At 45.6% G+C, this 16,657-nt stretch overlaps 1 protein-coding gene across 2 annotated transcripts in view; it reads left to right on the plus strand.

Moving 5' to 3' along the window:
• The window catches only part of GRAP (GRB2 related adaptor protein), a 716,059-nt gene extending 699,887 nt beyond the window's left edge, over positions 1–16,172 (plus strand). For both annotated transcript variants that reach the window (XM_069645680.1, XM_069645679.1), the window contains exon 5: positions 15,459–16,172. In XM_069645680.1, the coding sequence (XP_069501781.1) occupies positions 15,459–15,641 (183 nt within the window). In that variant the 3' untranslated portion in view covers positions 15,642–16,172. The remainder of the gene's footprint in view (positions 1–15,458) is intronic.
• The last annotated feature ends 485 nt before the right edge of the window (positions 16,173–16,657 follow it).

Below are 16,657 nucleotides of genomic sequence, written 5' to 3' on the forward strand. Positions count from 1 at the left end.
ATTCCCCCGATGTTCTATCTTGTAGATTCCTTTCTTCTCTGTCATCTCTGTGGCTTCGATGAGGTGGCTCGTAAAGTTGGTTTTACATTCTTGGAGGACTTTGTGTTTGCTCTCTCTGCCTTGTGATGGTCTTCCGCCGGTGCCTTCACCTCCAGCTTAGCTACGGTACATGCGGCACACCGCTTTAAAATGGTTGTCTCTGTTGCATGCCGAGCACTGTTGCCCAATGGTGGGGCAGGCGCCCTCGCGGGGGAATTCATATCCACACCTGTAGCAAAAGGGTTCCCTGTTTCCTTTGCTAGCTTGCGTCAAGTCTAGTTTGTGTATGTTCTCTGATTTTCCAAGGGAGATTTAAATGTCACTTAAAGCCTCCACTTGAGACGCCAGCACTGTGTCTGATCGTGCGAGGTGCAGTATTTCTTTCAGAGAACGGGGTTTCTGTAATAACCTCTTTCTGAAGTCGGCGCACTCGCATCCGGCTATGATTTGTGACCTTAGAGCTACCTAATTTGAGTAGTTGTTGAAGTCACAATGCTTTAGTTTTAGCCGTAGTCGCATGAAATAGGTGTCCATTGATTCTCCTTTTATTTGTTTGGTGGTGTGAAAGATGTGTCTTTCATAATCTACATTGGTGTGCGGTGTGAAATACTCTTTGAGTGCTGTCTTGAGATTGGGGTAGGTATCCGTTGTCACTGTTGGCAATTCATCTACAATGTCTTACGTTGGGGCCTATGGATAGTGTGAGGAGAAAGTGCTTTTTCTCTTCTTCCAGAGGCCCAATGGACTTTATGCACACCTCAATGTCCCTGACCTACCTCTTCCTTTTGGGGGAGAAACTGATGGTTTCCGACAGACCAAAGTGTGTTGGTACTTGTGTGATAAATTAAACAACTGTGTATGGATAACCGGGCATCAGAGCGCTTAGTGCAAAGAATATATAATTCCTGCTAGTCTGATATTTGGGAGAGGACTGCTGCTATCTCATCAGATCATAGGTCACCCCTGAGCTATCAAAAAGAGTAATACTTGAAAATCTTGAGATCTGTAAAGAAAGCGCTGTCATACACAATATTGGTAAACAATAATTAATGTAAATGTGCATTACACATTTGACATGATATGAGATCACACATGATTGTGAAACAGAAAAAGAAAACAGACAATCCATTTAATACATGGCAAAATGTAGGACACAAATCATCATATGATAAGATCAGAAAACCAAAATCAAAAAATCTAAAAATATTACAACGAAAACAAATATTGAACCATATGAACAAGAAACAAGGCTCAAGAAAAGAGAAAGCGAAAACAAAAAACAAACAATAAAACAGCTCATTAGACACATTTATCCTGCTAACAAGTTGATCAAATATACACTCTGTGTGTCAGTGAGAAGAACCGATGCCTCTAGTGACAACAGGAACAACACTTGGTGATATGAATCGTCCAATGTAACTATAGGAATACCCAAGAACAACCAAAGAAGGGGAGAGCCAAGTAAGGAGGGAGTATGCTGGAGCACAGGTTGAAATAATGCCATTAGTGAGCATATGAGTTTTTGATTTTGTGTCCTTAATTTTCCATCATATGATAAGTTGTGTCCTTAATTTTGCCATGCACTAATTGAATTGTCTGTTTTCCTTTTCTGTTTCATAATCACTTGTGTGATAAGACTGTCTTGCAGTCTTGAAGTTAGGGCCCATGCTGGAGTGAGGGTTACTGTCAGGTTGTCTTCTTCCGACATCTTGGTTGCTATCTGTGTCCTTCGAGGACAGTAGTCTTGACTGTGGGGTGGGCCATGTGGCATCTACGCTTTCTTCTCTTCACAGTAAATTGTGATTATTAGGCAGGGTCCCCCTGGCCTGACTGACCTTGATTGTCTTGCTGCTGCGTGCCTTCGGCCTCCTGCTGGGCTTTGGATGTCTTCTCCTGGATTTAGGCTCCTCCAGGGCCTTGTCGGATCGATCTTGCACACAAGTGCGCGTCAGAGTCCTGTGCTCTGTGTCCGGACCGTTTTATGGTGCTTCTTGATCCTCCCCCATCATCCGACAACGAGGTAGGGCTAGGGGGACTGCCGCGCCCACTGGATTCCCTTGCTTAATTCACCGGCTGTAGTCGCCGGGTTATTTTCCACTTCGCGCCTTCAGGGGTTGCAGGCAGGGCCAGCGGGGCCTTCACGCCCATGGCTCCTCCTACCTGCGACTCTGTATGAGGTCCTCACTCGGTTTCCCTCGTTGTAGCAGGGACCCGACACGCATCAGTCGACACGCCTCGTCGCCAAATGTGATGTCGGACCCGAGGGGTCCTGTTTGTCTATCCCACAAGGCCTCCGTCAGTTATCACGCACCAAGGAGAGGCAGACATGGGAGGAGGGTTATACAACTTCTTTATTGTCCCTCAATTCCAACAAAACTAACTTCCCCTTCCCGCCCCTCCGCTTACCCATGAGCCTCGTGTCTTGCTTCACTTGACGAGGATACTGATGGTGGCACGCTGAGAAGCCGCCTAGAGATATTTTGTTGTCGCACTGACCTTGGGAAGGAAGTACATAGGGGTCAAATGAAGTGATTGGCAGTTGCATTGCGATTGAGCCGCTTTTGTCCAACTCAGACCCGCGTCCGTGCATGCTCTTACCAAGATAGTTGGACATTATCTAACGACTAATAACTCCCCTCATTTCGGGTAGTTTTCTCTACTCATTTTGGGTAGTTTTCTCTCCTTATTTCAGGTAGTTTGCTCCCCTTATTTTGGGTAATTTTCTCTCCTCATTTCGGGTAGTTTTCTCCACTTTTATGACAAAGGTGCCCAGGTTTAGTTATCCTTTCAATGATAAACTATTCCGAAGCTGACTTGACTTTGTTCTGCAGTGAAACCGAGGAGCAGCACGTGTGGATGGGGAGCTCCGTGCAACATTCTGAGACTTGCAGTTCGCTGATTATGCAAAGTTTGCGTGGGGATAAAGCCAAACTAAAAGCGGAACACGCCCAACGTGATTGTGATTAGCTGTTACCTTGGGCAAACATGTTGCAAATTCCAGCACTGTGTGCCAACTGAAATGAGCCAGCATGGGAATGGTGTCTGGGATAGGGAAATATTCATGTAACCAGTTGGTCTGCCATCGGTTGGCGCTTGCTACCACTGTGACTACCCGTCTAACCGTGGACCGGATCCATTCATGATAAATTGGTCTGGTTCGGATGTGGCGCAGTCACATGTACTATTTATGTAATTAATCTTGGGGCCAAAGTAGGATACAGAAAGACTTTTAATTTTTAGTGAACACAATTATCAGGAAAGCAACCATGTGGAATATCTGTCACAAGGCATGGGATATCTGGGATATGCCGCATCTGTCCATCTCACCAATCTAACAGGCTGTACACTGACCTCTAGTCTCGCTGACAGGCTCAACACCAGGGCATGTGGGAGATGGGATGAAAAGGAGGTGACATTCCCAAAACTGGGAGACTGTGGGGCCAAGATTCCATGTATGTCTCTCAAATGCTGCATTTCTCTTGTTTTCACTTTTTCCTGACTGGTTTACTCACTATTGCTCTGATCAGGCCTAACCTATGACCTCATCAGAGAGCCATATAGCATATTTGGCAATTGGGGCTATCAAAGTCACTCAGAGTCAGGATAGATCACGGGCCCTGTTTATCCCTTAACAATCCCAATCATAGAAGCTTGGCGTGGATACATTGGGCCTCATCACGAGCTGGATGGTAGCCCTTAAATGCGGTGGTAACGCTATTACCGCTGCATTTAAGGGTCCGCCCAATCTCGGGCTGGCAGCATTTACCGGGGTAAATACACCGCAAAAATGCCGATGGACCCAATGGGGAATGGGGAACTACAGTTACTGCCCAACCCATGTTCCGGCGGTAATACTGCTGGAGGATTGAGCGATAATGCAAATACAGTTGGCCGGTATCCCAGTAGGGATATCGCCCAACTCGTGATGAGGCTGATTGTCTGGTCAGTGGCAGGTTTGACCTAATTCTAAGGGGTACAGTTCAATTGTGCCCCAGAGGTGTAGATGCCAGTGATCCCCATGGTTCATTGCAGAGTCCTTCACCCGTATATCTTCTTTATAGGGGAGAGACTGTGATACGAGTGTGGCCACAAATGGTCATAGAAGTGGCTGGCTTGTAATTCCAGGGCAGCATTGTAAGGAGTGTGCCATTTTGATGGTGTTTTGTCATGCATTAGAGTGAGTTTGCACAATGTTTAACAATGAGGAGAGAGATGTTTGCAGGCAGTGTGAGCCGTAAGAAGCCCTATATGCCACTGCCGGTATAGCCACTGCCGGTATAGCCGTTGTTGTAGTTCTGTAGGTTCAGAAGAAGATCCTTTATTTGTTGTACAAGTAGAGAGGGGGTTCACCCTAGTGTCCACAAGTTATTTGAACACCAACTTGGGTGTGACCACCCTGACGAAAGGCAAAGGAGCTCAAAAGGGTTGTGGTTGTTGCGTCATTGTGAAAGTAAAACAGTCTTGCAACTCGTCCTGAGCTTCTAGTGTGAGTGTAGTAAGTTTTCTGCAGGGTGTCAGTTTCCAAGAGAGTTGATTTCTTTTGTGTCAATAACATATGAGCTTCTCCTTCAAAGGGAAGTGCAAGGACATTGACATTGGTCCACTGCAGTGTGTGTTACAGGTTTCCCCTCTTCTCACCTGTCTGTACTGTTTGCTCATGATCTTCGGGGATGTCTTCTTTCGTACTGTTCAGGATTTATATAACCCCGTGCGTGGATCCTCGGATTCCAGCATGTGGTTCGTGACCCAGCTTCAGGGTCTGCTCAGATGTCCGGGACGAAGACCAGGAAACAATGAGGATCGCACTCTGAAACCGAATGCAATGGAAATCCAGGATATGCAAAGGTAAGTATAAGGGGAAGGATAAAGGAAGAGGAATTCAGGGGACCAGGAACCAGGAATCAAAAGTAAGCACTGAACGAGCACCAGCAACACACGTCCGACTACTGCAAGCGGTAGCGTTGAGACGCGCAGAACCGCGGGGGCGTGTCTGCTTTGTAGAACGTAGAGCGTACAACACAGAGACTGGCAAACAGTGTTCTGCGTTCAGCGGCCATGTTGGGAGTACTATTGAGTTCAGTCCCCTATGGGTCAGGGACCACGAAGTCCAGAAGGGACGCGAATGACGGTTCATGACAGTGTGTAAACACATTGGTGTGTTCAGGGAGGCATGCTTTGGGATATTTGAGACGATCAGTCCAGATGCCACGTTGCCTGGATAGGTTTCAGTTCCAGGACAGAGTGATAGAAGGACACCTGGAACCCAGGAGCGTGTAAGAGGAGAGGGAACTTTAACCCAAGGCAACTAAAGATTGTCCCAGAGAAGTAAGTGGGGGGGCATGGGAAACGGATTGCCCCAGCAGTAAATCTATGCTCATCTAAGTGAGCCTCATCTTAATCCTGCAGAGCCTGTTGCACTCCGGATGGAGGGGGGCAAAGTAGCAGCTCCATAAGGTTCGCCTGAAATTGTGCTGAAATGGTTCATGTTTCATCCCCCACATGTCTGGAGTGAAGATAAATAAGTGAAAGGTAGCAGTATGTTGCGAGATAGCAACCCCTGGGGGAGCCTCACATCTGCGTGTTTCAACGACACATGCATGATGGTACGTACGCACTGTGTCTGGGTTTTCTAAGTGAAATTCTCTGAAGGGGGTGGAGGGTTTCCAAACAAATGTGTTTTAGCTGTGTTCAGTCTCCTATCAAATCCCAGTAGACCATATGAGGCCTCTAAATTGGTGCCCTTGGGTTGCTTCTACCTCCATTCTTTCGGGGTAATCTCTGTACTGTGGTTGTGAGGAGTAGGAGCTGTGACACTGGTCACAAGGCATGTTATCACCAGTACCGTGGCCTGCATTAGTGTGTATCTGGAGGAGGACTGAGCGGGTGGGTGGTGCACACCCCAGTGCTATGCAGTGTGGGGGGAATAGCGAGTTGAAGCAGCACTGTCTGTAACAAGTTCAGACCACTTTGTGAATGGTGCCTGGATCCGGACCTGAATCCACACCAGAACGTTGCCCACGAAAAAGCCCATGAACTTTGAATATGGCAGCCTCCACAGATTGTGGTTTTGGTGGGTGCTACATTTTTTGGCTAAATGCAGGGCTGTGACTGGAGCCTGGATTCGCCCCCATTAATGTAGAGTGCCTGCTCCAATTATCTCTAGAAAACTTGGAGTACTGAACATGGAGGAAGACCTTGCCCAGAAGAATGGACCTGGGAAAGCCCTGCTGAAACCTGTGGCGCTCCAAGAACACACATGACTGGGAAGCTCTGCCCGGTGTCAGCTGAAACCCCGCTGCCACCTTCCTGCAGGAGACTAAGGGTGAGGCACACACCCCTGGCTCAGTGGTATCATCCTTGTGACAAACCTCAATCGTGGTGCCCGCCAAATGTCTTTCTGGGATCAGTCATCTCACACATCCTGAGAGGACCATGTGCTTACTAGCTTCACAACACCTGCACCCCTCTGCCCTTAGAATGTCATTGCCACTTGAAAGGTATGCGCTTTCCCCTAGCTTCCCAACCCCCATTTTCTAGATCTGCTTATCTTCCATCTGGTCTGGCCTCCTGTAACATTAGAACCTCTATGTCCCGCCCGAAACCTTTCCTGTAGTTAGACAGCCCAGCGTTGGGCAGCTTCAGTGAGCAATAGCCAAAATTCCTCAAGTGAGAGGCACCCCTAACTCAGCCTGCCTTGCCCAAGGACTGTTTTTGGTCAGGACTATGAGGACTATTGCTGCCTGCCACCAATTGGAAGCCTAGATCCCAATCAAGCTTGCTTCCTGTACTTTCCATTGAAACCAGATCATCATCAGAGCTATCACCAACTCAACCATTCAGACACTGCTGGTCCATAGACCCGTTCCATGAGGCCCTACTTCACGGTGAATATTAACTCTACTGAGTGCAAGTAAGACTGGGCACTGCCAATGGCCGTGTGGTTGATCTCAACTCTAGAAATTAAGAGTTGGGAATCATTTACTATTCAAGAATCTGGAGCTCATTTTCGATGAGCACATAACATAAATGAATGACGTAAAAGCCTTCCGTAAAGCTTTTATTCTATTCATTCATGTTACCGCTCAATTTTTTCAGATTTGTATGGTGGAGAGGAGGGGCGGAGCGCAATTTGCGTTTCCACCGCCTCCCTTCCTCTCACCATACAAATGCTTCAGCATTTGCGCTGGAATGGATTTTCATGCTGGCGCTAATGCTAGCGATCCCTATGGTGTCTGGCGGCTTTATGCACCAGTATAAAGCAGGCGGACTCAATAGTGATTCATTGTACACAATGGCTGCTATGCTCACATGGTAGGCAGCATGTACAATTACAATTAAACACTGCCTGACCTGACATGTTCGCATGCATTTCCTTGTAACTGTGAACGCTGCTTACTATGCATGCAAAGCAAGCAGTGTTCACAAGTAAAATGAAACATATCTGGCAGTGTTTGATTGTAACTGTGAGGGCTGCTTGCCATTCGAGCATGGCAAGCGGTGCTCAAAAAGAAAAGTAAACGCTGCTTGGCAAAAGTCTGGGGCAAAAGGTATGTCACCTTTTAACAAAAGGTTGGTGGCGGGGACCTGGCTACACCTGAGTGCAAATGTACCAGATCCCTGCCATCAAATTATGTGATCTAGCAACATGAGCTCATTGCTCTTTAATTGGATGTGTGTTCTTTTAATTGTACCTACATATTTACCTACCCTACCTGCAGCGACATACAAAGTATCAAAATATACCTAGGGTTTAGAGGTTCATTTAGTCAAAGTATGCCCTATAATCCTGTGTGCCCTGATTAACTCCTAAGTGTTTTGCCTTCCTCACTTGCTGCTGTGGTAAGTCAGATCGTGGAGGCAGACAAGAGGTCATGTCACAAATTGTGTTTTATTACAAGGAAGACAAGAAGGCCTATTCTTTTCCTATATCTAATGTGGCTCTTGGCCCCTCAAAAAAAAAAGAATAACTGGTGCTTGTCAGTAAGTCTTACAAACCTAACACAGTCCTCTGTCCCAAAGCCAAATCTAACCTGAGTTCTGTCCTACCACGAATAAAGAGGATTAACATAAATTCGACCAGAACAGGTCTGTTAAGGGTTCCCTTCTTAATGTCTAAAATGGCAGCTGGCTTCTGATCCCCACCCAAATGTCTCTCTTGATGTGTCCCAGCCATGCCTGGTTGTACAGTTCAAAACTCAAGTAAGAATGTCTTTTGAGTCTGCCTCATCTTCTGGTATAACAGTCTTTGATGACTGCAATCGAGTTGCAATTACTCGGCTCTGGAGTATGGTTTGTCTCAAGCGACCTTGGTGCTATTGCTTCTCTGGCCCCTTCTTGGGGTTTTGTTTTTTCCATCCTTTTTTCTGGTCCAGAATCTGAACGTGGGGTATTGTATCTCTTACCCCTTGTTGAGGTTGTTTGGCTTTCACCCTATGTAGGGCTCCGTGGACTCTCACCCTGCCATGGGGTTTTTTCACCCAACCTTGGGACTGGGTATCCCTCTACCCTCCACTGGGTCATGTGGCTTTCACCCCACCCAGGGCTCTTTGGTCTCTAACTCCACCGTGGGCTCTGACCGAGCCTCTCCGCCGTACTCCCTTTTACCTGGAAATACCATGTACCTTGTTTGTTGTGGCAGCATTCATCAAACGAGGCGGTCTCCTCAGCTGTCACAGAACTGCTGTTTGGCCTCTTTCTTGGTTCCCTGCGTCGATTCCTTCCATCGGCTTCTTCTCCAGGCTGATTCTCACGGGTTCATTGGCGTTGTGGACTGTGTTCAATGATCAACCGCTTTGGGCTTGGCCAGTAATTCTCTGCTTGTTCGGTCAAGCTTAGCTGTATCCAGACTATTTCGGAAAGAGCAGCATTGCTCAAGCCCTTTGGCTCCTCTGCGCAATATGCGATCTGTGTCCGGCTGCTTCCTGACTCTGCCATGCAGGAGGCCGTCCCCTCTTGTGGCTTGTTCCACAGGACTTCCTCTTCCCATTCCTTCTCAACTGGTGTTGCTCGTATGGGGTCTTTATGTCTCAGGCTGAAACGAGATTGGATGATCCTGTGTTTCTCATAATGAGGGTTTTATTAAAGGGTCAGAAGCCACACCTGCCATTTCTAAAGGGCCATACATACAATTATACTGGTCAATTCCTCCATGTAGCCAGCAAACATATGGGAATTTTCACACAAAGGAGGCTGACAAAATTCTTTTCTGGGGACTCTTTATCCACCGAGGGAGGGTCACCCCTGTGGGATCACACTTGCCCAGTCCACTAGGGGGATCACCTCCCTAGTTCCAAAGAGGATGGCTCCCCCTTGGGGAGAGGGGATGAATTCCCTGGATTTGTCACACTGATCTCAATAGGCGAGCCAAGGTGAGCCTAGCTCTCCCCTCGGGAGAAAACTCCTAACAGGGATTGCTTGGGAAGTGTCAAAAGAACCCAGAATGGGAAATTCTACTCAGAATAAACTTGGTCTTTCTGTGCAAATAGGACTATACAAAACCACAGATTAAGCTTGGTAAGCATTCTATGTAAAAGTGTCAGGAAGAAAGCAAATAGATTATCAACAGCTTACCACTCATAAAGGGCAGTAAGAGTTGGGAGCTACTGGCTGAGGCCGGAGATGAGGTATGATCTCTAAGATAGCTGCGGAGAGCTGGTTCTACAGTCACTTTCTCCAAATGTGTGTTATTTGGGATGGCCTCTGTGAACATGGTGTTACAGACCCTAGTCTGCTTACGTCCCTGATGCAGGGTGGACATGGCGTAACATACAAAGCAAGTACAACGTTCACGTTTGCTTTTTACCTTCTGCCCAGTTTTTTGTTGATTTGTATGTGGTTAAATGTCATAAACTCAGCTTTCCCTTTAAATCAAATGAACAGTTGTTTCCCCTTCATTTTGTTTTTCTCTTTTGGAGAATTATTTTTTTGGTTCTCTTTTTAAATGGGGGGGGGGGTCACGCCATACCCTCCTCCTAACCTCTTAAACACCCCTCCCCTTCACCCCCTTTTACAACTCCTCCCTTTTTTATCCTCCTTTTTTCTCTTTTCATTCCCTTCCCAACTTACTCGTACATTCCCTTTGCCAATGTCCTTGCTTTTTCTCAGTGGCCCACATCGACATGGTGGAATTGCCTTGGGAATTCAACATGGTGACAGTGCACACTTGTATGGCGGTGCGGCTGCATGGAGTGGAGTTACTACTTCTTCCACCCCCTGCATCTATCACCGCCAGCATCTGCTTTTGATCCTGGTGGGAATACATTGATTGTCTCTGGATTCCGCCTGCTTTTTACACCAGCTGAACGCAGGCGGGTTCCAGTAGGAGTGTATTGTAAATGCTGCCTGCTCGGTGCAGATGGTAGGAGGCACTTACAACATTTGCAGTATTACCGAGGAGCAAAATGAAGGAGTACAGGTGATTGTACTGGTTTAATCCTTTGTGCAGTGCATAGTGCAAATGTTGAAAATTGCACAGGGGAGACTTTTTTGCACTTAAGCGCAAATGTCACAAGTACCCTCCGTGCAATGTACAGGGTTTTTAGAAAATGACCTGCTGTATCTCCTGCGGTTGTTTACGCTGATTTCTGCTATTGTTTCTACATAATTTGGAATGCATATGATGTCTCAAAGCACTCGGAACATTGGCTTTCTTTAATGGTGCAGAAAAAAACAACCTATTGGTTTTAAAATATCAACATTTGGGAGTTATTTCCGGGCCCTGTAAAGCGTAAAATTAAGACGGTAAACAAAGGCGAACGTGTTTACCTCTTGTTCTTACGCTCTGATGGATGTTGAAGATGTTTTGCAGTCGGTGTGGGAGACTGGAGGGGAAATACGATTGCGCCTCGTCCGTTCGCTTCAGTGCTCTGCATACAAGTAGCACTTTAAATGAAATGACCCCCTTCCTGTTTCATTTCATTGGTCCTTTCTTTCAGAGGCATTTTCTGAGATGTGTAGGTTGCACGCAGGGGACCACCTACGTGTACTTTGGTCTCCTCCGCATAGTTGTCATTATTTGCACCACAAATGTGTTTAAGCTCGATGGGTCCAAATTAGCCCTTCATATCACAAAGAAATGTATAAGCCTCGCACAATAAACGAATGCAGGATGCTTTTATAATGGATTCAGTGTAGGAATTGGGCCGGAACAAGACAGAGTCGAGCCCCGGCAAAGTATGTCTTCCCGGAGCGCTGCTATGACCCGAGGCTCAGGGGCTGGCCGAGGACACTCCTGGACATGTCCTCCAGCCGAGCTCTCCCTGCCCACGCTCCAGAAGACTCTGCCTGGGAGACTGAATGCAGAAACAGCCAAAGCCTCACACACGTGTCCCATAGCTGTCCAAATGAGTATACATGTCTTTCAATTTGCAGACATTTTATTGCTGGGGTGAGTATTGTGGCTAATGAAAAGAGCAGAGTCCCACCTCCATGACTCGCTCAAAAAGGTTTCTTGCTGAATATCTATCACAAATGTTTCAAATTTAAAATTGAAGGCATCCTAATGCTCCCATAATTCTCTTTAATTGTATGCAAATGAAGAGGCTGCAATTCTATGAAGAGAATAATGTGTTGCGTGACCTGTCCTAAGGCCTCGCCCCTCGGCCACTTCCCTCCTCCCCATGGCCAGACCTCCAACCCCACCCCCACCCTCCAAAGAGGAGAGGGATCCCCAGTACATGTTTTCCATTTCCAGAACTGAATGGATTCCTTTGGAATCCACCTGCTTTTAACGTGTGCTAAAAAAAGGTGGATTCCATAGAAATCCTATGCATGAATGCTGATATGAAAAAGTCATGCTGGTGTTAATGCATGTTTTTTTTTAGCAAGTGGAGCATGCGGGGTAAGCAAAAATGGTAATTCTTTTTCATTCTGCTGCTCTGTCTGCCAAAAATATGAAAACACTCCAAATTGTTAAAGCGGGTGGAAAAACAGACATACACCCAATATGTGGTCATCACCAGGCATCTGGAAAAATGGTCCTCTTTCTGGATATTGACTGAAATGCCAACAGTATCTCATTCCTTAACAATGTCGCAGGCACAAAGCCCCCTGGGCCGCGCTTGAGCTGCACCTCACTCATTCCAGGCACTTCAGCATTATCTAGTTGCAAAACGTAGTCCTGGGCCGCAGAATGGCAGAGCATTTTCAAGTTTTCTTTTTAGCAAGACTTGGTCTGTAACTTTGTCTTTGTGTATCTGGATGAGCACGGTGCCCGCATAGTGTAGAGTACAAAATGGCGGGCAGGTTGTCAGGATAACGTGGCAATTCACTTTTTTAATGATGGAAATTCCGATTTTAAATGAAGAACACCCACTCTTTCCTTCTGTAGACCGATAGAGGGTGTCAGAATCTAGCCCCGAGATATGATATGATTTTGTATTTATAAAGCGCCTTCAGCCAAGTGTTTCTAGGCACTAGACATGTAGCTTTGTCTTCCAAAGACCGACGACATATACTTCAGTAGCATGGCTTTGAAGGGCTCAAACGCCAACATCATGAGGTTTAAGAGTTTCAGTGCTGGAAAGGGGGCTCCTGTATGTTCTCGGTCCAGGTGTCCATTTTATGGGGCTTGTTGCTCCAGACCCTTCGTAACATTGACAATCTTCTCATCCTTTGAAAGAAACTCAGTACATACATAGACATGTCACTTCCAAGATCTTGCTACGGACTGGATTATCATTCCTTAATTCACGATCCTCTGTTAATCCAGTGGTCCAGTAACCACAGATCCATGGTTCCCCTTTAGAGCGAAGGTCACTCTTTATAAATCAAAGGAAAAACAAGTTAAAATGGCAGGATCAGAGACAAAAACGATCAACTGGGATATCTCTGTTTGCTTTATCACATAACCCAGGGCTCTGCATCCTTTGACTCTCCGAGTGTTGGGACTATAACTCCCATCAGCACTGGCCAGCAGAGTCAATGATGAGGAATCATGGGAGTCATAGTCCAAAACATAGGGAGAGCCACTGGTTCCCGACCCCTGACCTAACATAACATTTCTCATCCCACTTTACCTCAGCCTGACCTTTACTGCACGTGTCCTTTATGTTATCAGGGCCGATTTACTATTTCAACTCAATTTGGGGGCAACAGCCACGTCCAAGTAGAGGTCATGAGAAGTAAATGTCAGGTCAGGGTAAAGTTTTTCGAGGTTTTAGTGATGACTCTAAGGCGTGGTAAAGTATTATGTTGGGGGCATGCAGGTGCCTCTTGGTCATGACAGCTGTTCTGCTTTTCTCCTAAATGTTGCTTCTAGACCTAACAAAGAAAATATATAAGGGAGAGTGAAATGTGCAGGTTGCCTATTGGCACTCAACTCAACCTTGTGGAATTTAATTTGTTGTCTTTCCAACAACAAAAAAAGCCCTCTTCATGTTACAAGTCAGACTGAGGCACATTCAACTAGACGAGAGAAGATGAGTTAAAAATCTGATTGTCTCATTGCACAGTGATCTATCAAATATACCTGCTTTATAATGAGAATTTGTTCTCAATTGGAACCAGTTCTCTTGTGAGGCAAGATCCGCAGAGAACAAACGACTTGGCTCTTAACGGCGCAGGCCACGCAAGTGCAATCAAGTGCACCCACACAAGTGTTTCTTATTCAGAAACTAAAATAGTTGCTAAAATAATGTGCTAATTTTGAGTTGTGCTACCTTTTATAGGACTAACTGAAAACGTTATGCTGAGATGCAATATTGAAGGAGCTTGCAAAGTCATATAGATCTTCGTCTTTAAATGGTAGAAAACAAAGGTGAGGGGGAGGAACAGTAATGAGAGATTTACATCCAACGCCAACATGCAAGGAATGCAGTGCTGTGATCATCCACAGCTAGACATCTACACAGTGCAGATGTGTTGGCTGGTTTTGCATCTCCTAATATTGCATGGGTATGCTCCATGGGCCTCATTACAACCCTGGCATTAAGGGGTTAACGGCGCCGTAAAAGGCTGTGGCGCCGTTAAACCCTTAACGCCAGATTCACACTTTAACGCCTGCTTTTTGCAGGCGTTAAAGTCCAAGGCGCTAAGCGACCTTGGTGCTAATTACGGCACCGTAATTTACGGTGCCGTAATTAGCGCCTTCCCCATCCCCATTGAGCCCTATGGGGCAAAAATGGGAATGGGGAAGGGGCAATGGTGAATGGGGATTTACCGCCCCGCCAACCTTGGAATGGGGCGGTAAATCCGCCATCCACCATGGCGGAATCCGGCATGGACCATGGTTCTAATAGCACCATGGTCCAACGCCAGGGTTGTAATGAGGCCCCATGTCTCATTTGTTCTTGATCTAATAGAAATGCAGATCTGGTCAGGGGATGTGCTATATTTTCCGGTTGCTTACATGCAATCAAGGGGGTGCAGTTAAAAATGTCTTTTAGTAGTTTTTTGTCCCTATTGAATATTAGTTGTAGGTCCTTCTCAATTCTGTTAATTCTGGTTGATGCTGGGTGGTAGATGACCACTAAGGGTAGCCTTGAAGTAGTTTTGCTTTCTCTGTATTATATCAGGTCTCCCTTATAATGTTTAAGGCACAATCAAACTCCCTGTCGATTTGTCTAGATGAGTTTCCCTTTTGCAGAAATGATGTTGCAAGTGCGGGGAGTTGCTTGTCCCGTGTCCACATTTTGGAGCATATGCGCTGGTAGGGGATTGCGTGACTGTAAATGACAGATCATTTTGTGTGGCTCAGATGCAGACCTGCCCAGTGCAGGTACTTGGGTTTCTTGTATACAGCAGTTTCCATCTGGCCATTCCTTCCAGCAGGCATGGTGGTATCCAGAAACTGTGCGCTCATCTCGTGATATTGAAGTCTGTGGTGAAATTAATTTGGCGGTGGCAGCAATTGATTGATTCATGAAATTGTGTAAGAGAATCTTCACCTTTTGTCCAAACGATGACCATGCCACCGACAAACAAATTTTAGAAGCTACAAGCACCAATATTAGAGTTTATTACCTTACGTCTTAACTTTGGCCCTGAAGAAGTGGACTTCTTATTATGTTGCCGAAACACATGAATAATAGTAATAAAATCGGAGTAAATAATCATTGAACTATATTGATTAAAATTGAGACGATAATAACCAGCACGCAATGGACCGTGTGCCTGAGGTAAGGGCCCAGATAGGTACATTAGGCAGAGCCATGAAAAGAATAATATTCAGGTATTAAAATATCAGTATTAACACATGATTCATTGTGCTATCGGGCAGTGCCTCCCTACATTAGCTAGGACACAGGGCAATGTGAAGGGAAAGTGAATATAACATGAAAATGTTGTTGAAACATCTATGGATGATTTTCTATAAACTGATGTGTTACTATACTCCAGTGTATGCAATTATTGACTTGAATGAGTATCAATTTTGTTTGAATTATGCCTTATTTCTTACCCGGTCTTTTTTCGTCCCTCAGCCAAAGGTCAAGTTTGTTCAGGCCCAGTTCGACTTTGCCTCCCAAGATGCCACTGAGCTTCCCTTCTACAGGGGAGAAATCATTGAGGTTCTGGATTGCTCAGACCCCAACTGGTGGAAAGGTCGGATTGGCGGCAGAGTGGGCACCTTTCCGCGCAATTACATCAACCTGATGCAGATGTGAGGCGATGGATTGCAGATCTCCGGACCACATTTCCTCTAAACAAGTTCCGAGGAGTTAAAGACTTTGAGGGGAATGCGTTCCATTTGAATCCAATGAACTTTATAATGTTCTTCGTGACTTAGCCTTTGATTATTTGCAGAATTGTCTTGTCCTCAAACAGTTTCCACAAACGTCCACAGAGCTACCCCGCTCTGGCTATCCAATATCATCCACCGAAGCCTTCTCAAGTTTGTTTCTTTCAATTCATAAATCCTTGCCACTAAAATCCCCCAATAACCCCAGGTTTATACCATATAGAACATTTTAATATTGAATTGGTGTTTTCTGTGGACATTCTCCTCTTTGGTTTTATTTTATCATTAAGTGCCAGGCTATTATGCAAGTCTATGCAAAAAGGACGAGCACACTCGTCCTTGGCACTTGGATTTTGTTTCCCTTCATTTAAAATATATTGCGGTTTTGGGATTCTATATTGGTTGTGGTTGGGGTGTATTTTTTGCAATTAAAGAAAACTGATGAGGAGTAAGATCACCACGATGTAGATTTTTAAAAATGAATGTTCATTGCATTTGGGGATTCAAAGTCCTGTGAGGCAATACTCATGGAATCCTTTCAGTGATCTGGGAGTGTGTGTGTATTTGGACTGCATACCATAACATAGCATGTTGCTATGGAGATAGTTTTGATGATGATGATAACTGACATTCACCAAGACTGCATAAAGAAGATCCGAACATAGTGATAACAAGTGATCTTAAGAGGCTGAGTCTATGGAGTGCTTTGCTCTTTGACCTTCACCATCCAATTGGTACAAGACCTCCAATGGTGAAGGGTGCCAGAGTCCTGGGACCAGCTTCCCTAATGTTGCACCGGTGTAGAAAAGTGAGCATTAAAACAGAGCACACCAAGTGATTTTACATTTTATTTCTGTTTTTACAATAAGAAACACCAATATAATTTTTCAATGTAAAAAGTGGGACTTTTAGGCACAATCGGTTTCGTATTACGCCCCACAG

Source organism: Ambystoma mexicanum, chromosome 2p, assembly GCF_040938575.1.
Source record: "Ambystoma mexicanum isolate Mex_15411 chromosome 2p, UKY_AmexF1_1, whole genome shotgun sequence".
In the NCBI taxonomy this organism is placed as follows: domain Eukaryota; kingdom Metazoa; phylum Chordata; class Amphibia; order Caudata; family Ambystomatidae; genus Ambystoma; species Ambystoma mexicanum.